The sequence below is a fragment of the Capra hircus genome, chromosome 23 (genome assembly GCF_001704415.2).
Source record: "Capra hircus breed San Clemente chromosome 23, ASM170441v1, whole genome shotgun sequence".
NCBI lineage: Eukaryota > Metazoa > Chordata > Mammalia > Artiodactyla > Bovidae > Capra > Capra hircus.
In genome coordinates this window covers 28954081-28980297 of record NC_030830.1, presented here as the reverse complement: position 1 = coordinate 28980297, position 26217 = coordinate 28954081, and the positions used below count along the sequence as shown (strand labels likewise).

Sequence of the window (26217 nt, the reverse complement as noted above, 5' to 3'; positions counted from 1 at the left end):
GATGATGGTAGAAATGGAGAGAAGGGGGATTTCAAGAACATTTGTGTTCGACTCCACAGGAGTCAAACTGATCAGACAGAGAAAGGGAAGGAGCGAGAGAAAGGAAATGAGACTTTGATGTTTCTGGTGGGGAAGACCATGAGGATGGGTGAGACCAGGGATGAAAAACGAAACCAAGAGGTGATGGAGAACAGCCCAGTATAAAGGAGCACTGAGACCACCTGATCTGACCCATTGTCTTTGTAACATGAGACTCAGGAAGTATAAGTGACCCCCCAAATGAATACCTAATGCATGACAAGCTTTGTGCTAAGCTCTTTACACACATAATTTTTTTAAGTCTTACAAGAACCTAACATTACAGGTAGTGTGATCCTCCTTTTTCAGACGAGAAAAACACAGCTCAAAGTATAAGAAACTTGCTCAAGTTCATGTAGCTGGGAATCTACTGCAGATTTGTTCAACTCCAACTAAACCCATGGTCCTAACTAAGATGGTATACTGAGTATCTCAAGGTCCTGCAGCTCCTTATGGAAGTTTTAAAACAGAGACAGGGCGTGGTGATGAAGAGAGGTTACCGGAGCAGACTGGCTAACCACCCAAGATCACCAGGGTGGCGTGGCTTTGTTGATTAGCCACAGCACAGGACCTGAGCATAGAAGCCTGTTGACTCATGAGCATTTCCAAGTAAATCGGCCTTTGCACATACAACTGCCTTTCAGCCAAACTCACTGAAACCGATGACTGGACCACAACATTGGCCCATCCATACTGAGAAATAGATCTGGCCAGTGATCTCAAAGCTGAAGTCCTCTGGATAGTTAAATTCAAACTAGAGGGGAGCCAAGTCATAATCAAAAGGTTGCCTGCTGAACGCAGAATAATAATAATAACAGGAAGAGCTGATCTGTAAACTTGATATTGAAAAAGATCAACCCAAGAGTCCCTGTGTGTTCAACCCCACAGTAAAAAGCACAGAGAAAAAAAATTTTTTTCCAGCAGTTACGATAACATGGCGTCATACACACTTGGATTCTTTTCAGTGGTACAACTATGCCAGTGAGGAAGAAACAAGTAAAAGAAGGTGCTGGCCATATGCCCTTCTGCAGAGGCTCAGTATATCCAGTCTATATCCTGCACATGCTATTTGGCTCTCCCTCTTTAACTCCTCTTCAAAACCCAGCTAAACCTAATCCCAGTTCCTTACACTAGTTAGAGAGAGCATGCCCTCGCTTTGCTCAATCCCTGATTAATATTTATTTCCTTCGCATATAGTTTGGTTGCTGTGAGGAAGAAGTGTGATAACCAGAGCCATCAGGAATAACTGCCTAGTCCATACTTAACTGAGACCCCTGCTTCTAGATCCAATTGCAGTCATATCCTTGGCTCACTTCATTTTTATTGTCACAAGACTGTGGTGTTGTCACAGCTTCTTTGTCTATGTCTTCATATACTTAACTTAGGAAAGGTGTATTCTCCTAAAGTCACTAGTGAATTCTCAGTTTACTAGTATAACTTGCTCAACATTTCTAAACACATATGACATAAATGTTGCTTTATAAACACTCTAAGCAAATACATTTTACATTCTAATTGCTTAGGTTTATTTCTCTATACTCTAGTGTGATTAGGGTTTCTCTCTGATCAATATTACCCATAACTTAGGAACCAAACCAGATAAGAACTGGTTCCAAGACATATTTTCTCTGATGATTACTTCCAGTGTTTCCTCTGTGATCTCCATCTGTGTCTTTAGCATTTTAATCTTCTGTTCTTGATTAACCCTCATCCCCTTATACGGAGAAGGCAATGGCACCCCACTCCAGTACTCTTGCCTGGAAAATCCCATGGACGGAGGAGCCTGCTAGGCTGCAGTCCATGGGGTCGCTAAGAGTCGGACACGACTGAGCGACTTCACTTTCACTTTTCACTTTCATACATTGGAGAAGGCAATGGCAACCCACTCCAGTGTTCTTGCCTGGAGAATCCCAGGGACAGAGGGGCCTGGTAGGAGGCCATCTATGGGGTCACACAGAGTCAGACACGACTGAAGCGACTTAGCAGCAACAGCAGCATCCCCTTATAATTCCTTTTGGCACAGTGACACCTTCATAGCCAGTTCTTTCTGCGGTGAAAGCCCTTTCCCCCACTTCATGTGCATTGTTATATTCATTATGTGATATACCAGGTGTTGGTTTTATGATCAAATTCTCAAAGGATAATCTTTCATCTCTACTTTCAAGTTCTTCAAGGCTTCCTTGTCATGCTCCATACATTACACAAACTACATGTAGAAGAAAAGAGCCCAGCCTAGAATTCAGGCATGCTGAATCCTAGCCTTTTATCCAGTAATGGTCAGTAAAAGGAACCCTAGAATGGAAGTCAGAAGCCCAAGGTCCAACTCCATCATGCTGGCAGGCATCTGATTGCTAAGCCTTAGTGCCCTCATCTGTAAAACAGGGGTAACAATACTTTTCCTTTCCATTGTAAATTGTTTGGAGAAATCTGTGACAAATCAGACCTGAAAATGCTTTGTAAATGATAAGGTGCTCTAGAAAGGTGAAATGCCAAAATATTTGTTTTCAGCCTAAGTGGATTCAAAATGAGTTCATCATTCAAAGATGTGTATGCATATGTGTAGAAGATTTATAATTGCTTTGAAATATGCACTAACTTCTTTGGTTAATCTTTCAGACCCCTTGGTCACTGGTGTTCTGGCTTACTTATGAAAAAATCAGAGAGATGAGTGGAGTCAGTCCATTTTAAGCCCTTAAAGATACAGTGTTCAGTATCATTGAAATGCGGGCATCTGCAACACACACCCCCTATTATTTCTACCTCTTTAGGAAGACACCTTACTCCACAGAGACTGTGATTTATAGGGGGCAGCACTTTATTTTTACCTGGAAACCCAAGTTCTCTTTGACTCCTCTTTTTGTTCACAAGCAATCTGATTGGATCACACAAGACAACCCAATGAGACCCCAGCACAGCATTTTCTAAGGAAGGATCAAATCCTGACCACTTAACTTGAGCGAGAAGATTCAAGCTTTGAGATGCTATGCTCTAGAGCCTGCTTAGAGGAGAAAGTGCCAGAAGGGAGACAGCATCTCAGACCTGAAGTGGACAGTAGGGATGTGGAAAAATACATCCGTACATAGGGACCAAGGAATATACTTAACGTGTTGTGTCAGTATTTACAACTGAAATCTGATAATTCACTTTTCTATTGTCATTAAAGTGCATATACTATAAACTGAAGGGAGGTGAATGAAGAAACATTTTGAGTTTCCCTAGTGTTGAAGGAGGTTGATGCACCTTTTCTTGCCAGGAGAGTGAAAAAAAAAAGTCTGGATCTCAAGGGAAGAAGCCTCATTCCCTCAGTGCCCTGTGATCTGTGCTCCTTGGTTAGGTCTCTGCCACATCGGCTAAAGACTTCCTGACAGCCACAGACCACATCTGAATGAAAACAGAAAAGAATGTCTGCTTTGTCACTAGCTCTCAAGAATCTCCATATATGAAAAACGGGGCTTATTTGATTAAAGCTCAGGTGGACAGGTCCTTTTAATAAAGAAACATCTGGTATCATCAGTCTCTCAGTGGCATTTAACAGCAAAGGTAACATGAGGTCAGCCGACATACAGCCTCTCTTAATCCCCCCTTCCCTAACTCTAAGGGCCTGAGAGAGAGGGAGGGAGAACTCAGAAATCACACGAAAGCTGTCTTACTCAGTCTGACAAAGCTTCCTGCCTAAAAAGTGATTGTATAAACTGCCTGTGGTACACAGTTATGTCTCCAGTCACTGAATCATATCCCATTTCTTAGAAAGGTGAGAGATTTCTTCACATTCACCTCCGTGGCACCTGTTCCCCCAGCCTCAGACACTGGGCATTTCTGGATGGATAGCTACAGTTATGGGAAAAGCCTGTAACTGTCAAAATAGGAAAACTCCAAAAGCTCAGACCCAAGAGAGACACTGGCGCTGACCAAACAGGATGTATCATGGGTATGAATGATGTTGAAGGGAAAAAAGTTTACAAGTGCTCTGTGGTTGCCCTAATGTATAATCACTGCCATTTAAGAGGGAACGTATACTTTAAAATATATTAATGTGATGTACTAATATGTAGTGGCTTATTTTTTTAATAGAATTTACAGAACGTGGAGTTTAATCTCTTAAAATCATTAGGCGGTCTACTTTTCCATTGTATTTGTCAACCTGTATGAACTGTTGTTAAATATACTTAAAATAATAATATGTACTTAAGTTCTCAAATTATCTGTATTGGAACCACTTTAGGAAACTTTGTTTTTTGTGTGTATTTTATCATTTTGTAAACCAAGTAAATATTAGATCAAAATAATTATATGCAAACTGGACCATGGAAAAATTTATTTAACTTTATTCTTTGAGGGGCTTGAGGTGAAAGCATTGCTTACATAGTGAGACTATTCCTTGATGTCTGGATTGGAATGATTGGATTTAAAAAAAAAAAACCTGAAATGACTCCTTGGGATGGTCTGGTTTAACTGTCTTATTTTCTATGTTAGGAGACTGAGGCCTGGAGAAGTAGAGTTGTTCATGCTCATAATTTATTCAGTAGCAGAATCAGGATAAAAATACAGATCTTCTAATTATCGTTACCACTGACAGTGTATAGTTGTTATACACTAATTAGGTACTGAGTAAATGTCTCATGGCATTTTTGTAACATCCCAGTCCAGGACTATTGAATCTTCCAAGAACAGGATTTTCTTTATGGCATTTTTTTTGTCATAGACATTTTAAATGAATTTGAATTGCCTTTGGCATACATTCTAGAATGGAGTCTAAAACACTTCAGCTAAAACATGAAGACCCCCAAGAATCTGACCAAATCCTGTAGATGACACGTATATCCTAGCACAGTCATGCTTTTCCAGTGAAATCATTTTCATTAATGTATCTTGGAACTTTGCTTTATTTTACCACCTTGAAATTGTCTTGTTCCTCTCCGGAATAACCCACAGTAAATAAAAAGAAAGAACTTCAGTAATTTTGTAACTTAACACTTAACACTTGAGTCTCACTTAACACTTCAGTCTCACTTTCTTGTAACATAACTGTGCTCGGTGTTTATCTTCAGCTCAGTATCAATAATACTTAACCTCTAAGTTTCTTTTGCTTAGCTTCCACTTTTTCCCCCTTCCCAAATGATTTTTTTCTCATTGAAAAAATATATGTGTTCTTATTTTTAATTATATACAGTTCTTTGTTCTTTATAAGTGAATTAGCATATATCTAAATAGAGAACATTTCTTAAATTTGCTTTCAGTGAGGAATAATGTATCTTCATCAAGTGCTCCAAATCCTATTTTAATTATAAGCCACTAGTGGTAGGGCTAGTAGCATTTATTTGCCATTAGGTACTCAACAAAATTTACAGATGGTATGAATCAAATAATTTTGTCTTCATTATTTGAAGATCTGTGACTGTCAAGAGACTAGTCTGAAATTTCTTTCATTGTGCTAAGAAAAAAGGAAGGAAACAAATTCAAGGAAGTCTTAAATGAGAAACTGATTTTCTGTCATCTTTAAATTTTTAGACATAACCACTTATGTATGAAAACAGATTCCCTTAGGACCTCTATTGGAAAAATCTTTCATTTGATACTTGTTGGTTAAAAAAATCTTTTAATACTTGGTGGTTACTTGAGGGTGAAAATATTTGATGCTCTTCTCCTCAGTTAAACCAGAACTCTTTTAAAAATGATTTCCCCAAAATACATATATTATTGAATGCCAGGAAATGTGGAGAAAAGGCTGAACTTGGATTCTCAAGACCTTTATCCTATTGGGTTGGTCAAAAAAGTTCATTTGGGTTTCTCCATAACGTGGTGTGGAAAAGCCCAAATGAACTTTTTGGCCAACCCAACATTTGGGGTTCTACTTCTGACAAAGTAGTATAATCAAGTCCCTTCATTTCTCTTGATGGTCCATTTCTTTTTAAGATGAAGTGGTTGAACTCTTGAATCTTGCACATATACTTGAAGAGGGTCATTATATTAATGTCATGTTAAAAAAAGAAAAGATTTTTAAAAATTATTGGGATTTTCTTTTTCCTGGATTTACTTAATTTCTCATGTTTTACGATGAGGAAAGTTTTATTCAGGACTTAGAGCAGAATACAAGCTTTTTATGTGGCTGGAAATCCTTCAACTAGCAGCAGACACATCATCCTTCAGGCAACAGTGGGCATGTCATCCCACCTTCTTATGTTCAGTTACTCCTTCACACACGCACAAGAAAAATTAAAATCTTTCATAGTGTACCCAGGCCCCTCTCAACCTGGCTTCAACCCATTTTTCCAACATTTGCATTTCACTGCACACCCACACTCAACCTCCTCACAAATGCATCGCCCCTGAAGACGTTCTTCATTTGGCAGCTTCCCAGGCAATGTTCATTTTGTGCTCTTTGCCTAACATTCTTGCCCACCACTACTACCCATTCGTCTTCACTTTAACATCTAGAATGATCTCTGAAGACCTGAAGACCTTCAACACCTCTGTTCCTATGGCTTCCCCTCCTGCGGATGTCTGTCTGTCTGCATGGACGTGAGTCTGCTTCCCCTCGATGAATGAACTCTTGCAAGCAAGGACTGTCTCTGTTTCTCTTTAAAACTTCAAATAGAAGTCAATTAGAAGGAATCCGTTGAATTCAGAGATTGGGTGGGGGTGGGTGGAGAGAAAAAAGCATGTACACGTGTAAGTCATATGCTGTATTCTTCCTACCTTATGGATAATTATATCAGGTCAGTAACACTCGATTTCATGCAGTTCCTTACCATATGCAGTGCTTAACTGCATTTTCAAAAGATCATGTGTCTTTAAATGGGTAATTTTAAAGAAGTAGTCATCAGTTTAATAGCTGTCCTACAAAAATCTAGAACTTGATAGTTTTAAATACAAAATATTTGGTTGGATGATGAGCAGTTAATAAATATGTGATATGTTTATATTATCCTTCCTTTTAGAGTGTGTATGAAAATTCTGTCACTATTTGTATGTACATTTTACCCATTCAAGTGTTTTATTATTTCTGAATTCTGAGGAGTATGTGATTATTTTTCTCTCCCCACACTTTACCCCTAGTGGGCTGCTGTGATTGTCAACAGCAGCAGGATCCACTTTGAAGGTTTGATAAAAGCAGATGAAGAGGCTTAAAGATGTCTGTTTGCTGAAAATATCTGGTAACAAACAGGAAAATATGTGAGTAAATATAGCGCATCATTCTGATTTTTAAAATAAATGCTTTAAAATGCCTAATGGGTTGTCAAGGGCTTTAGTTTTGTCCTCGTGTGATTTCATCCTGGTGCGTCTTTGAATTTCAAATAATAACAAATTTAGAGACGATTTTTAAAGCTTTATCTTTACTTTTCAAAATTGAAACAGAAAGTAGCTTAATTTAGGACGTCAGATTTGAAATGTTTCTATTAGCAAAAAGAACACATACTTTGTTGCTTAAAACTCAACATTCAGAAAACTAAGATCATGCCATCTGGTCCCATCACTTTGTGGCAAAGAGATGAGGAAACAGTGGAAACAGTGACAGTCTTTATTTTCTTGGGCTCCAAAATCACTGCAGATGGTGACTGCACCCATGAAATTAAAAGATACTTATTCCTTGGAAGAAAAGCTATGACAAACCTAGACAGCATATTAAAAAGCAGAGACATTACTTTGCCAATAAAGATCCATCTAGTCAGAGCTATAGTTTTCTCAGTAGTCATGTATAGATGTGAGAGTTGGACAATAAAGAGCCGAGCACTGAAGAATTGATGCTTTTGAACTGTGGTGCTGGAGAAGACTCTTGAGAGTCCCTTGGACTATAAGAGATCCAACCAGTCCATCCTAAAGGAAATCAGTCCTAAATATTCATTGGAAGGACTGATGCTGAAGCTGAAGTTCCAATACTTTGGCCACTTGATGTGAAGAACTGACTCATTGGAAAAGACCCTGATGCTAGGAAAGACTGAAGGTGGGAGGAGAAGGGGACGACAGACAATGAGACAGTTGGATGGCATCACTGATTCAAACATGAGTTTGAACAAGCTTCAGGAGTTGGTGATGGACAGGAAAGCCTGGCGTGCTGCAGTCCATCGGGTCACGAAGAGTCAGACACAACTGAGCGACTGAACGGATCAGTATTGACTGTTTCTTTGTTATCACATCCTTAAATTTTTGTTCTTCAATGTTCTGTTCCTGGCCTTCTCTCTCTCGGAGGACCTGTACATTTCTGTGACTTCAGCTAGTACACTTGGACTGGTAATTCCTAGAGTAACTGGCACTCAGTAGATGGTTGTTATTGTTTAGTCGCTTGGTCGTGTCTGACTCTTTGTGGCCCCATGAACTGCAGCACGCCAGGCTTCCCTGTCCTTCACCATCTCCCGGAATAGAAGTTACCTTTATCTGTGTTCCTGGTCCTTACTCATTCCTCCAGCTTTACTTATGTTTTCTCAACTTCGCCCTGTATATCTCCACCAGGATGGCCCATAGTCCTTGTGAGCTCAAAATTCACAATAATTAAATCAGTATTTTTAATTCCAATCCTTTCTCCCTGCCCTTTACAATCTACTCTTCTTCAAGAGTCTCTGTTGCACTACACACCTTGTACTACAACCAGGAAACCTTTAGGACATCCTTGACTTCTCATTTGTTTACTTACTGTCCAAAATAAATACTGTTCAAAATACATAAGATACTGCCCCAAATACTTAAATCCATTTATAAAAGGGAAACTACAGACCAATTTCTCTAATATACATAGACACGAAAAAATCCACGAGCACCACTTTACACCCATTAGGATGGCAATTATTTAAAAAACAAAACACTAAGAGTTGATAAAGATGTGGAGAAACTGGAACCCTTGTGCATTGCTAGTGAAAACAGAAAATGATGCAAGTGCTATACAAAATCATATGGGGTTGCCTCAAAAATTAAACACAGACTTATATGATCCAACAATTCCACTTCTAGGTATAACCCACAGATTGAGAGCAGGGACTTGAACAAATATTTATATACCAATGTTCATAGTAGCATTTTCACATAAGCAAAAGGTGGAAACAATCTAAATGTCCACTGACAGATGAGTGAATGGATAAACAAAATGTGGTATGTCCATACAATGAGATATTAGTCAGCTTTAACATAAGGACATTTTGAGACATATTATGACATGGATAAATCTTGAAACTGAATGAAATAAGCCAGACACAAACAGGCATATAGTATATGATTCTACTTGTATGAGATACCTAGAATAATCAAATTCATAGAAACAAATTGTAGATTAGTGGTTACCAGAGCTGGAATGGGGGAGAATCAGAAGTCAGTATTTAATCAGTACAGTGTTTCAGTCTGGAATGATGAAAAGCTCTGGAGATGGACAGAGGTGACTGTGCACAACAATGTGAATATAATTAATGTCATGTCACAGAACACTTACAAATGATTAAAATAGTAAGGATATTTATATTATGGATATTTTACTGCAACAGAAAAAAATCAATCTGAAAAAAGTTTAAAAATGAATATAGAGGTGAAAGATACTATCAGATTCAATTCAGCATTATAAAAAGGATAATACATCATCCCCAAGTGGGATATATCCCAAGAATACAAGGTTGGTTCAACATTCAAAAATCAATATAATTCAACTTACTAACAGACAATTTATCTCAATAGAATGTGAAATGGTATTTGATAAAACTCAATAACCTTTCATGATAAGAGCTCTCAACAATCTAGGAGCAGAATGAACTTCCTCAACTTCAAAAGGATCTAAGTGAAACCTATAGCTAATATCACACAGCTAATATCACGCTTTCTCCCTAAATCAGGAATAAGAAAAAATATCAATTCTCACCATGTCTAAACTGTACTGGATATCTTAATTATTATAATAAGGTAAGAGAGAGAAATAAAGAGTATAAAAATTAGAGAGATAGAACTACATTTATTATGTAGCCATATAATTGTGTAGAATTGTGCACATTCCCAAGAAATCTGTATTTTAAAAAAAGCTACTAGAATAAGTGAGTTTTCAAAAATCACAAGATATAAGTTCAATATATGTGTGTGCATGTGTGTGCTCAATCAGTGTGTCTGACTCTTTGTGATCCCATGGACTGTAGCCTGCCAGGTTCCTTTGTCCATGGAATTTTCCAGACAAGAATACTGGAATGGGTGGACATTTCCTCTTCCAGGGGATCTTCCTGATCCAGGGATCAAACTTGAATCTCCTACAGTGGCAGCTGGATTTTTTACCTGGGAGTCACAAAATTATAGTGCTATTTACTACCAGTGAAAATTGGAAGCTAAATTTTTTGGTCAATATCATTTACATAACAAAAAAACATGTAAAACTTAGGTATAAACCTAACAGACTACATGTAAGACTTGTTCACTGAAAATTATAAAACAGTGCTGAGACAAAGAAGGAATACTTCAGTTAACACAGAGAGAAACCATGTCCATGGACCGGAAAACTCAATATTGCTCAGATGTAATTTCTCAAATTGATCACTATCTTCAATACAATCCTAATAAAAAAAATCTCAAGATTATTTTCCCCCAGAAATGACAAGTGTATTCCACTGAATTAGCCAAAAAGTTTGTTACAGCTTTTCTGTAATATATGGAAAAACCTGAATGAATTTTTGGGCCAACTCAATCAAATACATTGGAAAAAGCAAAGACCTTAGATAGCCAAAAACCATTTTGAGGAAAAAGAATAAAGTTGAAAGGGTAGCACTACCTAATTTCAAAGCTGCAAAAATGTCCAGGAAATTTCCATTCACTTTTTACCCAGTCCTACCCAAATCTTGAACAACTGTAGTACACAATCAAAACCACCAAAATGGCACTGGAATAACTCACAAATTCAGATTTTTTTTCCCAGTTTTACAAGTGTGTATGGGTGTCTGGTTCTACAGTAGCTCCGTGCGTAAATGGAGACCAAACGCCTGCAAAGTGGGCAAACGAAACAGCAAAGAAACACACGGGGTAATCGTGGGGAAGAAAGCATTTAACAGTCTATGTAACCCTCATCATAACTCTATCCAGGCGATCCAACAAGTTCATAGACTTCAGAGACTATCAGCGACAGGCTCCGCGGCTACGTCGCTGAGAGCGCACAGCCCATGTCCGCCCCGGGGACGCCAGCGCCACCGCACGGTCCGCTCCGGGGAGCGCCCCGCGTCTCTCAGAGTTCTGGCCCAACTCCTCGAACGTGCCGTTCGCGCCTCCCTTTCTCCTTCGCGCTTCTTCAATGGCTCGCACCGTGCAGGGCTCGTCGGGCCCCGTCTGTCTCGGTCAGACGGCCGAGAAGGAGGTCCCCGCGAGGTCTGGGGCTTGCCAGCTCCCCGGACCGGGCCGAAGCGACTCGAAGGGACTCGGAGCAGCGACAGGCGGCCTCGGGATCCCGCCGCGTCTCGGCTCCGCGAGGCCCCTTCTGCGCCCGGAGCCTGCGTCCCCGCCGCCCCCGGGGGGCCCGGCTCCGCCCCGCCCGCCCACGCAGACCCGCCCGCCGCCCGCGGCCGGAAGCCAGGGCTCCTCGCGCTGCAAATGCCTGCGCGGCGGCGCGACCCTGGGCGGTTGGGCGGGCCGTCGGGTCTTACCAGTCGGCGCGAGCAGGTGAGGCCCAGCGGCGACGGCGGCGGCGTTGCGGCGTGGGCGCCGGGCCGGGTAGCCTTCCCTGTCCGTGTGTCGGGCGAGCCCGCGTCCGCGGGGCTCTCCTCCTAGCGGCTCCGGGATTTCGCGGCCCGGGCCGGGCAGCACGGCGGAGATGTGCTCGACGCCCGGGCTGCCGACGCCGGGGGCCTCCCTGGTGCTGCGGGTGTCCTTCGTGGACGTGCAGCCCGAGGTGATTCCCGTGCAGCTGTGGGGGCTGCTGGGCGAGCGGCGAGACGAGTACGTGCGGCTGAGCCGGGAGATCCAGGAAGCGGCGGCGGCTGCGCGTGGCCCGTGGATGCTGGGCGGTGCCTCGGCCTTGCCTGGCGAGCTGTGCCTGGTGCAGGTGGGGAGGCTGTGGCACCGCGGCCGCGTGGTCAGCCGGCAGGCGCAGGAGAGCCGGGTCTTCCTGCTGGACGAGGGCCGCACCATCGCGGCCGGGGCGGGCTCGCTGGCTCCCGGGCGCAGCGAGTTCTTCCACCTGCCGTCGGAGGTGCTGGGCTGCGTGCTGGCCGGCCTGGTGCCGGTGGGCGGCGGCGGCGCGGGCGGGGGCGAGCCCCAGCACTGGGCGGCCAGCGCTGTGGATTTCCTTAGGCACCTGCAGGGCAAGGAAGTGCACGGGCGCGTCCTGGACGTGCTGCTGCTCCACCGCCTGGTCCTCCTGGAGGTGCCCGAGCTGTCCCAGCAGATGCAGGAGCTCGGCCTGGCTCGGCAGGTGCCTGACGGCGTCTTCCGCTCCCTGCTAAAGCGCTACCTCTCGGCCGCAACGCCTATCCTGGGCCCCAGGGCCCCGGTGGTCCCGCGAGTCCCCCCTAAGCAGGAGCAGCCTGGCCTGGATTACTTCTACCCTCAGCTGCAGCTGGGCGTGACGGAGCCCGTGGTGGTTACCCAGGTGTGCCATCCCCACCGCATTCACTGCCAGCTCCGCAGCCTCTCGCAGGAGATCCACCGCCTCTCCGAAAGCATGGCTCAGGTATACCGGGGCTCCCCGGGGACTGGGGACGAGCACTCTACCAGTGCCCCCTGGGAGGAGAGAGAGGAGAGCCCAGACAAGCCTGGCTCTCCTTGCGCATCCTGCGGGTTGGATGGACTTTGGTACAGGGCGCTCTTGCTTGAGACTTTCCGGCCCCAGCGCTGTGCCCAGGTGCTTCACGTCGACTATGGAAGGAAGGAGTTAGTGAGTTGTAGTAGCCTCCGCTACTTGCTGCCTGAATATTTTCGGATGCCTGTGGTGACCTACCCTTGCGCACTGTACGGACTCTGGGATGGTGGGAGAGGTTGGTCTCGGTCACAGGTCGGTGACCTGAAGGCACTGATTCTGGGCCAGGCAGTGAACGCAAAGATTGAATTCTATTGTTCCTTCGAGCATGTGTATTACGTCACCTTATATGGCGAAGATGGGATTAATCTTAACTGTGTGTTCGGAGTACAGTCCTGTTGCTTGGCTGACCGGTTCCTTCAGAGCCAGGGTAGAGAAGAGGAGGAAGAGGAGGAAGAACCGGAAACAGCTTTTCAGTGTCAATCTTCTGCGGAAGAAATGGATGAAGAGATTTCACTCCCCACCTTACCATCTATCAGGTTAAAGATGAACACCTTCTATGACGCCCAGGTAGAGTTTGTGAAAAATCCTTCTGAGTTTTGGATTAGGTTGAGGAAACACAATGGCACCTTCAGCAAACTGATGAAGAAAATGTGCAGTTTCTATGCCTCCGCCAGTAAGCTGGATGGGGTCATCTTGAAACCCGAAGCCGATGATCTTTGCTGTGTCAAATGGAAAGAAAATGGCTACTTCCGGGCTATGGTCACCCGATTAGACGACCAGAATGTGGATGTGTTCTTAGTTGACCGGGGCAATTCAGAAAACGTGGACCGGTATGACGTGAGGATGCTGCTCCCTCAGTTTAGGCGGCTACCAGTATTGGCCCTGCAGTGCACCCTGGCCGATATTTGGCCTTTGGAAGAAAACTGGAGCCAAGAGGCAATTTCCTTTTTTAAAAAGACTGTGCTCCACAAAGAGTTAGTTATCCATGTCCTTGATAAGCAGGATAATCAGTATATTATTGAGATTCTTGATGAATCAAGAACGGGAGAGGAAAACATTAGTAAGGTGATGGCTCAAGCTGGATTTGCCAAGTACCAGGAATTTGAAACAAAGGACAGTCTTTCCGTAAGTGTCCACTCTCCAGGGCATGTTTCAAACCATTTTACCACAGACGGTAACAGAATATCTTCTGCCAAGAAGGAAGTAGAACAAAAAGCCGTGAGAGATGGTAAAACTACAGCTGTTCCAGAAGTAGTGACTGACACAGCAGTTATGACAAACGTTTCAGCTGGACTCGTGCAGGACAGTGAGAAAAGAGTGTCTGTTTACTCTCCTCTGGTACAGAATTTCTTGGGAATTGAGTCAGGCTCTTCTTGTAAAGGAGAGCTACAAGTTGGAACTACAGTCGAAGTCAGAGTATCTTACGTTGAAAATCCCGGCCATTTTTGGTGTCAGCTGACCAGGAACACCCAAAGATTTAAAGCGCTCATGGGTAGTATTCAGGACTATTGCAACAACGCAGCTCCTCCCCACCAGGGAACTACTCCTGCTTGTTTGGCAAAACGAACAGCAGATGGAAAATGGTCCAGAGCTCTAATTACCGGGGCACAATCTTCAGAGTATGTCAACATCATATTTGTAGATTATGGGGACAAAGAAATGATATCTGTGAAGAATATTTATTCAATTACTGAAGAGTTTCTGAAGGCTAAGGTTCAGGCTTTTAGGTGCAGCCTTTATAATTTAATTCAGCCAATGGGACAAAATCCTTTTCTTTGGGATGAAAAAGCAATCCAAGCTTTTATTGAATTTATAGATAATGCACGGGAAAACAATCTTGAATTAAAGTGCACAATATTTGCTCTGGCTTCCATTCATGATGAACTGTTTAATGTGGTGGATCTGCTAACACCTTTCCGGAGTGTATGCCATTTTTTGGTACAAAAGAGACTTGCAAGACCAGTAAAACTTCAGAAACCTCTAGAGTTCTCCGTTCAGCTCCATTCTTACTTCTATTCTACCTATGACATGAAAATCGGAAGTGAAGAATCAGTGTACGTAACACATGCTGATGACCCTTGGACATTTTATTGCCAGCTGGGAAGAAATGCAAGTATTTTAGAACAGCTGTCCCATCATATTACACAATTAAGTCAAGTTTTGCTGCATTTAAGAACATCTCACTTAGTCCCCGGCACATTGTGCCTTGCCAAGTATACTGATGGAAACTGGTGTAGGGGGGTAATCATAGAAAAAGAACCAAATAAAGTATTCTTTGTTGATTTTGGGAACATTCATGTGGTAACAAGTGATGATCTGTGCCCAGTGCCTAGTGATGCGCACAATGTCTTACTTTTGCCCATGCAAGCCATTAAATGTTCGTTATCTGATGTTCCCGATCATATACCGGAAGAAGTTACAGCGTGGTTTCGGGAGACTGTTTTAGATAAGTCATTGAAGGCTCTGGTCGTAGCGAAAGATCCAGATGGAAGACTGATTATTGAACTATACAATGATAGCATTCAAATTAATGCTACTATTAACGAGAAGTTAGGGCTCCGGGGTTACAAAGGTGGGACAAGGAGAAGAAAAAGCAAAGCACTCCTCTCTACAACTGAAACTCTTGAAGTGAAAAAGGAAGATGTGAAGTTGTCACCTACAGAATATTTAAGTAAATCAGAGAACAAACCAGATAGTATGGCACTCTTAGGAGAAACATACAAACCTAAGATCAGCTCAGCATGTAGGGAACTCAAATTTTTACAGAGTTCAACAAAGACAAACTTAGTCACTCCGCACCAGGACTCTGTGGGAAATAAAAATAATCAAGTGTCTCCATTAACAACAGACAAGAAATTAGAAAGTTCGGCGGAGCCCTCCTTGAAAGCCACAAAACTAGAAGCCTCTCTTTCAGAGAGAAAACTAAGAGATTCATGTGACAAAGGTTTGCCTCTAAAAATTTCTGAGTTCCCTAAAAAGGCCATAATGCCTGGATTTAAAACAACTGTGTATGTTTCTCATATAAATGACCTTTCAGACTTTTACGTTCAACTAACAGAAGATGAGGCTGAAATTGATCATCTTTCAGAGAGGTTAAATGATACTAGAACAAGGCCTGAATATTATGCAGGCCCACCTTTGCAAAGAGGAGATGTAATATGTGCTGTTTTCCCAGAAGACAATTTATGGTATCGTGCTGCGGTCAAGGAACCACAACCCAATGACCTTCTCTCTGTGCAGTTTATAGATTATGGCAATGTCTCTGTGGTTCACACAAACAAAATAGGCAAACTTGACCGTGTTAACTCGCTGTTACCAGGACTGTGCATTCCCTGTTCCTTAAAGGGATTTGGGGTTCCTGGGATTTTAAACCATAAGGAAGTGATGCATTACTTTTCCCGAAGGACAGATGAGGCTCCAATAAGATGCGAATTTGTTCAGTTTCAAGACAAATGGGAAGTTACTCTTGCTGATGAACATGGGATCATAGCCGAAGATATAGTGAGCAGATATGCATTCAGTGAAAAATCTCAACTAGAATTTTCTACCCAAATAGTTCAAGGGGCCTGTTCCACATCGGTCAGCAAAACAGACGTAGACACTTCTATGTTTCTTAACTGGTATAATCCAAAGATGAAGACGATTAGAGCTTATGCCACGGTGATCGATGGACCTGAATATTTTTGGTGTCAGTTTGCGGATACCAAGAAACTTCAGCATTTAGAAGTGGAAGTTCAGACTGCGGGAGAGCAGGCGACAGATCAGAGAAGTCGTATCCACTGCCCTCGTATTGGAGATCCTTGCATAGTGAGATACAGAGAAGATGGGCATTATTATAGGGCCCTTGTCACCAGCATTTGTGAAGATTATCTTGTGTCCATCAGGCTTGTGGACTTTGGAAACATTGAAGACTCTGTGGACCCAAAAGCACTCTGGAACATCCCTTCTGAGCTTTTGGCTGTGCCCATGCAAGCCTTTCCATGTTGCCTCTCAGGATTTAATATTTCACAGGGCGCATGCCCTCGTGAGGGATGTGACTACTTTTATGAAATAGTCACAGAAGATGTGTTGGAGATAACAATATTAGACATGAAAAGGGACGTTTGTGATATCCCTTTAGCCATCGTTGACTTGAAAAGCAAAGGTGAAAGCATTAGTGAGAAAATGAAGAAATATTCTAAGATTGGTGTGACTGGCAGTGATCTGAGATATGAAAAAAATGATGCAGAAATAAAGGGAGCTCTCGTGTTCCCCAGTCCTGATGTTGGACTTCAGAAATCAATCAATAAACTTGGACAAGAGAGAATACTCCATGTTGAATCCCAGACAGCTGAGCTCTTGGAAAGACTCAACAAAGACTTAAACATCCTTGAAACGCAACCAGGTAAATTCTGTGACCCCAAAACTGATAACATTTTTGAAGCTTTTGAAAACCCAGGCAAAGATAAGATTGGCACTGAGTTGCTGGAAGAAAAAATCAAGGGCCTATTTGGTGACAAAGCAAAGTTTGATGATAAGTCCCCAATGTCAGGATTTAACACATTCTTACCACATGCCACCGAAGCAAAGGAGGTCCTGGAACTAAATTCTCTCGAGGTACCACTTTCTCCTGACGACGAGTCCAAAGAGTTCCTGGAGCTGGAATCCATCGAGTTGCAGCATTCCCTGGTCGGGGATGAGGAGAAAGAAGATCTGGGCCTGGTGCCTCCAACCATTACTCTTCCCCAAGGCTGTGACCCAGAGGTCACCCTGCCACCATTGCCAGGGCAGCTGCCCCTCAACTGTGAAGATGAGAAACAGCCTGAACTAGAACTGCCTACAGCCCAGCTGTGTCTGGAGGACAGAATAAACCCTTTGTCTTTAACAGTTAGTCAGAAAGCCCAAGAATCCCTGTGCACTGAAGACGTGAGAGGATCCAGTTGTGCAGAAAGCTCTGATGAGGAGCGTAGGCTGCGCCTGCGCAGACAGACTTGTGATGCCAAGATGCAGATTGAAATGAGTATCTATAAAGAAGAATTCACAGAGTGTACAAACAGAGATGCCATGTCGTCACTGACCGCTCTGTTTTCTGAAGAAGAATACAGAGATGCAAGGAAACACAATTACACCTTACCAGATCATATCCCAGGTATGTGCCATTTTTGACCCCCCATTCACTTTTATTTAACTTAGGGGAAAACAGTTATTTATCTTAAAGAGAAGAGAATAATTCTTATTGAATTAAAAAAATAACTTGAGGGGAGTTGAAAACCTGAAAAGAGAATTAGATTTGGATTTTTATGAAGGGTATTTTAAACATGATGAAATTAATGTGAAATAATACTTTATATACTGTGCAAAATGCTGAATTATTTTTGCTTTTAAAAATAGAATGCTTAAAATTTATGTCTCTAAAAAGTAGTCCCATTTCAAATGTAAACAAATCATCTCTAGGTCAAGACATTATGTTTTTTGGTCAGTTTTAAAAAATATGTAGTGCTTCTTTGCCAAGCTTAATGTAGGCATGAATTTACATTGGGGATCACTTTAGCAGAGTTTTAAAACAACTGGTTTTCTTCATACATATACTTTGCCGTTTGTTTTGAAACACTTAAAAGAATAGAGTTAGGGAGCCTATATTAATCAAGAAAGTTAACAGCCACGAGTAAATATTGGAGAACACTTATTACCATTAACTTTTTAATAAGTTTTTTATAAATTATTTTTGCTGCTTTTTTCTTGCCTACGTAATAAGATTTGAAAGTTACACAAAACGGCTTATCTTTGAGGTTTTTTTAAAAAAATCAATGTTAGACTTTTAAATGTCAATTTTATGTATTAGATTGTTACATAATTACAATATTATTACACTGTACGAAATAGAGAAAACAGCAGACTAAGGAGAATGAAAATCAGCATGATTCCACCACCAAGCAGTGGCCACTGTGAATGCTGTGATGGTGCATATACTTCCTTCATCCGTCTCTCACCCTTTCTGTGTGTCCACATACATACGCTGGTAAAAACTAAATAGAGGTCATGTTAATTAGGGAGACAGGACACGTTGTACTGTGCCATGACATTGATGGTATGGGAGTAGTGAATGCGTGGTAGGGAAATGCTGTGCTTGCGTGTCTAACATTGAGAGATATGCTTTGACTCTCGCTGTGTTCAATCTGGCAGCTCAACCAGCGAACACGTACACTCTGAAAGGATTTACTGTTGGATCCAAATGTGTTGTGTGGTCAAGTCTCAGAAACACATGGTCTAAGTGTGAGATTTTGGAAATAGCTGAAGAGGGCACAAAGGTATGTAAAACTGCAGTGAAGTCCTTTGTCTCAAAATGTACTTGCAGATTGTTTAGGAAATTTTGCCTAACTTTACCAGATTAGAAAATCCCATTGAACAGATTAGTTACCCCTCATTCTCCCTGATAATTGATTGACGCAATGCAAAAACTATTTTAAAAGTTTATATTTAAGCATTCAGGGCTCTTTTGTCTCCCTGGAATCCTATCAGTCACTGAGTTGCATACTTTCCACTTCTTATCTCAGTTAAAACTTTTTATACCTAATGCCACTATTTTGGTTAAGTTTCTCATTTCACAGCTGTTGCTGTTAGTTGCTCAGTCTTGTCCGATTCTTTGCAATCCCATGTAGCCTGCCAGGCTCTTCTGTCCATGGAATTCTCCAGACAAGAAACTGGAGTGGATAGCCATTCCCTTCTCCGGGGGGTCTTCCCAACCCAAGGATTGAACCTGGGTCTCCTGCATTGCAGGCAGATTCTTAACCGTCTGAGCTAGGGAGCCAGCCCCGACTAGATTCCTCTAATACCCTTCTACTGGTTTTCCTCTGGTCTTCCATCAGTCGTTTCTCCACATTGCCAGTGTGCTGTTTGTCAAATGAGAATCTGACTGTATCATTCCCTTGTGTAAAATCTCCTGGAAACCTTCAGTAAATGGTGTTTTTCCGGTGGTTTGAAAAACCACCTGTGTCAGAATCCTTTGCCACATTTCCTAAATATTGATTCCTGGACTTTGCCCTCGCTGGCTGGCTAATGAAGAATTTCTAGGGGGAAGGTTTAGGAATGTGCAGACTTACACCATGAGAATTTGAGAACATCCGTCTTTGATGTTTAGGCATAGATACTCAAGATATGTTTTTTTGGACTGATGTACCATTGAGTTGAAATGTAATGTTGAAGTTTAATAAAATCATTGTAACTGCCTTTTAAAGTATTTCATTTGAAAAAAGATACTGTGTAACTAACATAAATCAGTGACAGTGTTGGAATTACCAGTTTTTATTACTTTTTTTCTCTTGTAGGTTTTGGACCTTTCAAATGGCATAGAGGAGGTAGTAAACCCTGAGAATGTCTGGAATGGTATACCCAAATTGGATAAGAGTCCATCTGAGGTATGAGTATATTTAAGCAGTTATTAGTGAGACTGTTGTTCATTTGGAAAGGTGACTTTGTTACTGAAAAGTGCAGGTCCCACGGCTCACCGCTTAGAAACCATTAAAGAGGCCAGGTTGGTGGAAAGGAAAGTTTGCTTTATTTTAGATCCCGGCATCTGGGTTGGGATGAGGGGAGGGCAGATGTCTGTCCAAAGGCCGACTCCCCCCACTGACAGTCAGTAGGCAAGAGCTTTTATAGACAGAAGGAGGGTGCTACGTGTAGAAACAACGCACTCATCTCTGGCAGTCATCCTGAAACTGGTCATCAGTGGTCTGACCAGAATTATCTTGGTTGTTTTAGGTACAGTTGATCTTCAGTTCTTGGGCCAGTTTGTTTCCATTTCTTTGAGGCCAGTTATGTCAGGTTATGTCATGGCTACAGTCTGACCATCATGTAGTTAATTTCTCTATGTGGTATTTCTGCAGCACAGCTCACAGGATATGGCTCAGCATATTATCTACAGCCCTTGAGAAGGTCCTTGACTATGCTTAATAATTACATTGTTATTATTTGGTCTCCTTTGACTGTTTTCCTTGATTTCTGCATTTTCTCACTTTTCTGATTGCATTGATTTTCAGACAAAAGGCAGGCTGAGGACACAGTGGGGCATGGACCATAGGGTCCTGCTCTGTTTCAACTTGAACTGCTTTCCAAGCATTTGTATTTAGGAATAATGGAAGAAAAAACACTTGCAATAACAGCCGTGGAAAACAGCAACAACACAATCAATGTTTCTGGATTTTATGCCCTGTATCTCTTTGGGAAAACTACTTATTAATGTTTTCCTCCTTGATTTTCATTTTGGGATAAAAAAAGGAAATTGTTTGTTTTTTGTGACCTTGATAAAATACACTTGATGCAGAAAATCTGGGAAAATGGTGAAGTAAAAAAGGATAAAGTAGCAATCACCTGTAAGACATCCATCCGAAGACAGATTAATCGGTTTGATTTTAAGAATTTTTGTTTATATGGGATATAAACAATATATTTTGAACATGGTTGATTTCATCGTACATACACACATAAATTGTGTTTTTCAGTTAAGATTATATGATAGGTGATTTCCTGGGCTATGTCTAGACACTTGATTTTATCCTATTTGGAGTTTGTTGAACTTCTTGCTTCAAAATCTGTATTGGATAATTCCAATATCTGGTCATGTCAGGGTTTGCATCTACTTAATCAGATACAGACGTTCAAGTGATCTTTGTTAAATAATCTCTTGGAATTTCTTTGGAGATTTCTTAGTTTATATGGTGATTGAGTTTGTTGGATGTTCCTGGTTAATGCATGATCTTTTTCATAAGAGGCACACTGGTTCTTAGAATTGAGGGTTCAGTTCAGTTCAGTTTAGTCACTGTCGTGCCCAACTCTTTGCGACCCCATGAACCGCAGCACGCCAGGCCTCCCTGTCCATCACCAACTCCTGGAATTCACCCAAACCTACGTCCATCGAGTCGGTGATGCCATCCAACCATCTCATCCTCTGTTGTCCCCTTCTCCTCCTGCCCTCAATCTTTCCCAGCATCAGGGTCTCTTCAAATGAGTCAGCCCTTTGCATCAGGTGGCCAAAGTATTGGAGTTTCAGCTTTAACATCAGTCCTTCCAGTGAACACCCAGGACTGATCGCCTTTAGCATGGATTGGTTGGATCTCCTTGCAGTCCAAGGGATTCTCAATATTGAGGCATGTGGAGAATGAAATCAGCTCTTGATGACTTTTGTGTTATGTGAAAGTATGCACTAATGAAAGAGAACAAAGAACTATTTGCCAACATCATCCTACTGCTGCTGCTGCTGCTGCTGCTGCCTCACTTCAGTCGTGTCTGACTCTGTGTGACCCCATAGATGGCAGCCCACCAGGCTCTGCCGTCCTTGGTATTCTCCAGGCAAGAACACTGGAGTGGGTTGCCATTTCCTTCTCCAATGCATGAAAGTGAAAGTGAAGTTGCTCAGTTGTGTCCAACTCTTAGCGACCGCATGGAATGCAGCCTACCAGGCTCCTCTGTCCATGGGATTTTCCAGGCAAGAGTACTGGAGTGGGTTGCCATTGCCTTCTCTGAACATCATCCTAGTAAAATATAAAATATGCCAATTTCATAATCTTTTAGAGAAACTTTGTATAATAATAGATATAGTGTGAGGATTAAAATATTTTTTTAAAAATCATATCTGTAGGAATAATTCCCTGTAGTAATTAGAATATGCATCTTTTCCCTCTCCCCATTTTTAAAGGACATGAATTTTGTCATGGTAGCACCGACGTAAATAATCTTTTTGGGCACTCCCTGGTGGTTCAGAGGTTAGGACTCCATGCTTCCCGCTGCAGGGGACATGGGTTCAGTCTTTGGTCAGGGAACTAAGATTCTGTAAGCCACAACACACTCTCCCCTACACCGTGGGCGCCCCCCCATTTTTTTTTCTTATTTTTACATTTCTTTCTCAACCTGAGGTTTTTCTCTTTTTGTTTCAGAAAAGAGGCCTGGAGATGATGGAGATTTAACTGTGGATCTATTAAGTCTGGTCAGTCAGTTCAAAGCTGCTCTGAAATAAGTGCCATCTCAACCAGACCAACAAAAATATTTGAGAAAATTGCGAGCTTGTAAATACAAGATATTGTCATTTTTGAAAACTTTGTGTTGAAAACAAAACAGATCTGAGACTGCCTGTGTGGTGTATTTATAGTGCTGTTTCTGTATATATGGAGTTGAGATGTTTCCTCTCCCTTTAAATGTGTTATCTTTCTAATCAGTTGGGAGGATTTATTTGGCTAAACAGTTGGGCTAACACATTACTCACATTGCAAAAAAAGGAGTATTTTGGTTTCTTCTGAATAATAGTTTAAAATAGAAAATTGTAGGTTTCTGACAAGCATAGTATATGATGCTACTTGGGGGGATGGCTTTGTTAGCAGTAACTCCTTCAAAATTTTTGTTTTGTTTCTGAAGCTTTGCTGTTCTGGTTTTGACTAATACTCTGTTTGAATTTAGAAGTATACTAATATGACACAAAATTTGAATAAAGTTTGTCCTTAAAAGTATAATTTCATTTCATTAAAAAGAAAACATCTGGGACTTCCTTGGCAGTTCAGTGGTTAAGACTCTGAGTTTCCACTGCAGGGGCAGGGGTTCAATTCCTGAGGACCTAAGGTGCAAAGAAGGAAAAAAAGAGGAAGTCTGTGGTCATGGAACAAACCACAGTTCTACAATTAGGGGATACATAGTAATGGTAAATGGTAGCGTTCGTGTGTTAGTCCCTCACTGTCCTTTCAATGCACTTTTTTCATGTAATCCTTGATTCTGAGGTGCATATTAATATTACCCATATTTTATAGGTGAGAAAGTTGAAGCTTTTCAGAGAAGATAAATAATTTGCCTGTCAAAGAGCTAGCAAATCTGAGAGGCTTGAGCAAACCTAGACCCATCTAACTTCAAAGCCCATGCTTTTAAAACAAGGCTTTGCATAGGTAGCAGCATGCAAACAGATCCTAACATTAGGAAATAGACCTTACCTGTACGCGGCTTACTAGATATGTGACCTGGGTAGGATATTATATTATTGTTCAGCCTTGATCTTCCTCAGCTGTAAAATGGGGATAATAAAACTTTTCTTGCAGTGTTTTTAAGATTAGAAATAACTTTTTGTGCCAGAAAAGGAGTAGGCATTTGATAACTACTTCCTTCTTTTCCCTGAAAGAGGCTCAGTATACACTATGGTAGGTTATATTTTTTTAAACTTCATTGGATCCTTTCACATCAGCCTGTGCCACAAACAGGATTTTAAAGAGCTGCTATTGAATTGGAACATCAGTTCTATTGAGCTGGTTGTCCATTTCTAAAAAGGTGTGTATGAAACGTTATGAGAACTCTGAAGCCTGATGAGAAGAGGGAGAATGAAAAACCTTAAAAGTTGGGTAAAATTTCAATAAGTAAAAAAAGGAGAGGGTTTTACATTACGTGTAATTGAAGTAGATTAGTATATTGCTTGTTCCTAGGATAATGAATGGACAAATTTGGCTCATTCATGTAGGAGTTGTAGCTGTGAATTAATTCCTGGGAGCAAAGTTCAGAGAAGATGTATGAAGGCCAGATTATAGAAAGCCATCTGTTTCATGATAAAGAATTTAACTCTTCATTTTAAAATATTTACTCTTAACAGTTATAGGAGAAATTATATTTCTCAAAATGAGTGATTTTGCACATTAAAACATTAAGGTAGGCCTGAGTGCCAAATCAGAAAATGCAGTCACTTATTAACAAGGCAAAAGGAATAGGCATAGAATAGTTAACCAGGCTTGCTTACTAAGTACTGGTTACCCTTGTTCTCACTGGCTTTCGTGAAAGTTAATCATGCAGAATTCATAGGAACAAGACCATTCTTAGACCCAAATACACTTGGCTGATGAGTGGCAGAAGTGTCTATACCGCTTGGGAAACAAAACACATTTTCCATGACTCCCAGAGGCGCAAGCGTACGCATCTTTCAGTGATCTTTTCACCTCCATTTATTGTGCTTTTCTCTTTTTACTACTCCACATAAAATTTAAAAGATCCATTAAATAAATCTCATGGAAAATGAAGCAGTAAAAATTATGGTCTTTTCTTTTTTAAGTTAGCAAAACTGGAATTTCTTCAAAGTTGAATCTTGATCTCTTTTTTTTTTTTCCACTTTCCCTGTTTTCATGTTTTTAATTTTTATTGGGGTACAGTGCTGTGTTAATTTCTACTGGACAGCAAAATGTGTCAGCCATACACACGCCTATATTCTCTCCCTTTATATCCTTCGCAGCCTAGGGTTGAATCAGTAACTTTATGTGTGATGGCTGGAATCGAGGGCCACTCATATGCACCTTTCTTTAGTAAACAGAATGTCTCTGAGGTAAACACAGTGAATGCAAGCAAATCACCAAGTTGCTTTAATCTGCTGCCTTTGTTTTGTCACCAGCCTCCATCCCCGTGTGGTTGTCTTATTGAAAGTGTGCCCTAGCGCTAATTCCACAGTAAAGCAGTGGCTTTATTATCCACCTGGTCTACCTTTTCTTACTGTGACCCAAGGTCAAGTGGAAGCGCTGCCACATCCTACATAGCAGACCATGATGCTAAAACTCAATGCTATAGCCTATAACAGAAAAAAAGAGGCAAGAAAATCTGTTTATTATATTTTTAGGAGTTGTAGGTCACTGTAACACATTTTCAGTGGCCTTGTGCCTGTTTTATTATATGTGTCTGTTGAACTAATGTAAAATCAGTTTTTTTTTTTTTACTGTGAAAAAGGATCACTTTAGTAAAACTAAAATTTAGGCTGCTATGATTTTCATATGTAGCCGTCTTTTTCTAAATTTAAAGGGAAAAAGAGTAATACAAGCTTCAGTCACTACTGTGGTATAGCCTACATTTTTTAATATGAGCTATTTGAGAAAATACATTAAAATCATATACCCCACACTTTTAGACAAGTTTGTAAACAAAACTTTTTAAAAAGCTCTTTTAATCTAAATTTGGTCTCTCTGTTCCTGTGGAGTTCTGCAGAGTGGCTTGGTGGTTGGTTGTGTTAATGTTGGTCCCTGGAATAAGATTGTCATCTTCGCCTTCAACCAAAGGATCCCACTGATCAAAATCTTTCTGAAGTCCTGCAATATAGAAATGTCATATTCAACTTTTGAGAGCATTAAACAGTTCAGTGCCTCTAGGGGGCATCCTAGCCTCACAAACCACACACACCACGTCAGGATTAAGGAGTCGACAAGCCCCCTGTGAACACGAGGTAGCTGCAACATCTGAATGAGAGGATTGAGGCCCGTGCTCCCCGCCTGGCTTCACTGAAACACTGAGCTCTAACAGGCAGGCTTGCTGCCTATGACACAAGTACACAAAACCACAAATTGTTTTCCAGCTGATTGACTGCAGTGTTACATTGTAAACCAACTGGGAACCATTAAAATAGGACTTAGGCTGTTAAGATAGGGCTTCCCAGGTGGCTCAGTGGTTAAAATAAAAAAACCCACCTGCCAATGCAAGAGACG

At 41.4% G+C, this 26217-nt stretch overlaps 3 protein-coding genes across 6 annotated transcripts in view; 2 read left to right on the top strand and 1 right to left on the bottom strand.

The window, feature by feature from the left end:
* The window catches only part of SLC25A27 (solute carrier family 25 member 27), a 28261-nt gene extending 20953 nt beyond the window's left edge, over positions 1–7308 (top strand). Inside the window, exon 9 of one of the 2 annotated variants that reach the window (XM_018039065.1) lies at positions 2947–7308. In XM_018039065.1, coding sequence (XP_017894554.1) covers positions 2947–3003 — 57 coding nt within the window. In that variant the 3' untranslated portion in view covers positions 3004–7308. Of the gene's footprint in view, positions 1–2694 lie in introns of both variants that reach the window. The other variant, XM_013973875.2, reaches the window with a different exon arrangement.
* TDRD6 (tudor domain containing 6) lies at positions 11834–23228 on the top strand. Of its 2 annotated transcripts, XM_018039323.1 has the most exons (4): positions 11834–17888; positions 18923–19047; positions 20065–20154; positions 22669–23228. In XM_018039323.1, the coding sequence occupies exons 1-4, from the start codon at positions 11834–11836 to the stop codon at positions 22696–22698; spliced, it is 6300 nt and encodes a 2099-aa protein (XP_017894812.1). In that variant the 3' UTR covers positions 22699–23228. The 2 variants fall into 2 exon arrangements, with proteins under 2 accessions (XP_017894812.1, XP_017894813.1); XM_018039324.1 differs by lacking the exon at positions 20065–20154 and having other exon boundaries at positions 22669–23214.
* The window catches only part of PLA2G7 (phospholipase A2 group VII), a 33080-nt gene continuing 32435 nt past the window's right edge, over positions 25573–26217 (bottom strand). For both annotated transcript variants that reach the window (XM_018039171.1, XM_018039172.1), the window contains one exon: positions 25573–25824. In XM_018039171.1, the coding sequence (XP_017894660.1) occupies positions 25682–25824 (143 nt within the window). In that variant the 3' untranslated portion in view covers positions 25573–25681. The remainder of the gene's footprint in view (positions 25825–26217) is intronic.

Excerpts from the sequence above, each read along its gene's own strand:
- TDRD6 (XM_018039323.1), top strand. The coding sequence starts at position 11,834 with ATGTGCTCGACGCCCGGGCTGCCGACGCCGGGGGCCTCCCTGGTGCTG. Across the intron at positions 17,889-18,922 it reads CTTACCAGATCATATCCCAG|CTCAACCAGCGAACACGTAC; the intron begins GTATGTGCCATT and ends TCAATCTGGCAG. Across the intron at positions 20,155-22,668 it reads TGGATAAGAGTCCATCTGAG|AAAAGAGGCCTGGAGATGAT; the intron begins GTATGAGTATAT and ends TTTTTGTTTCAG.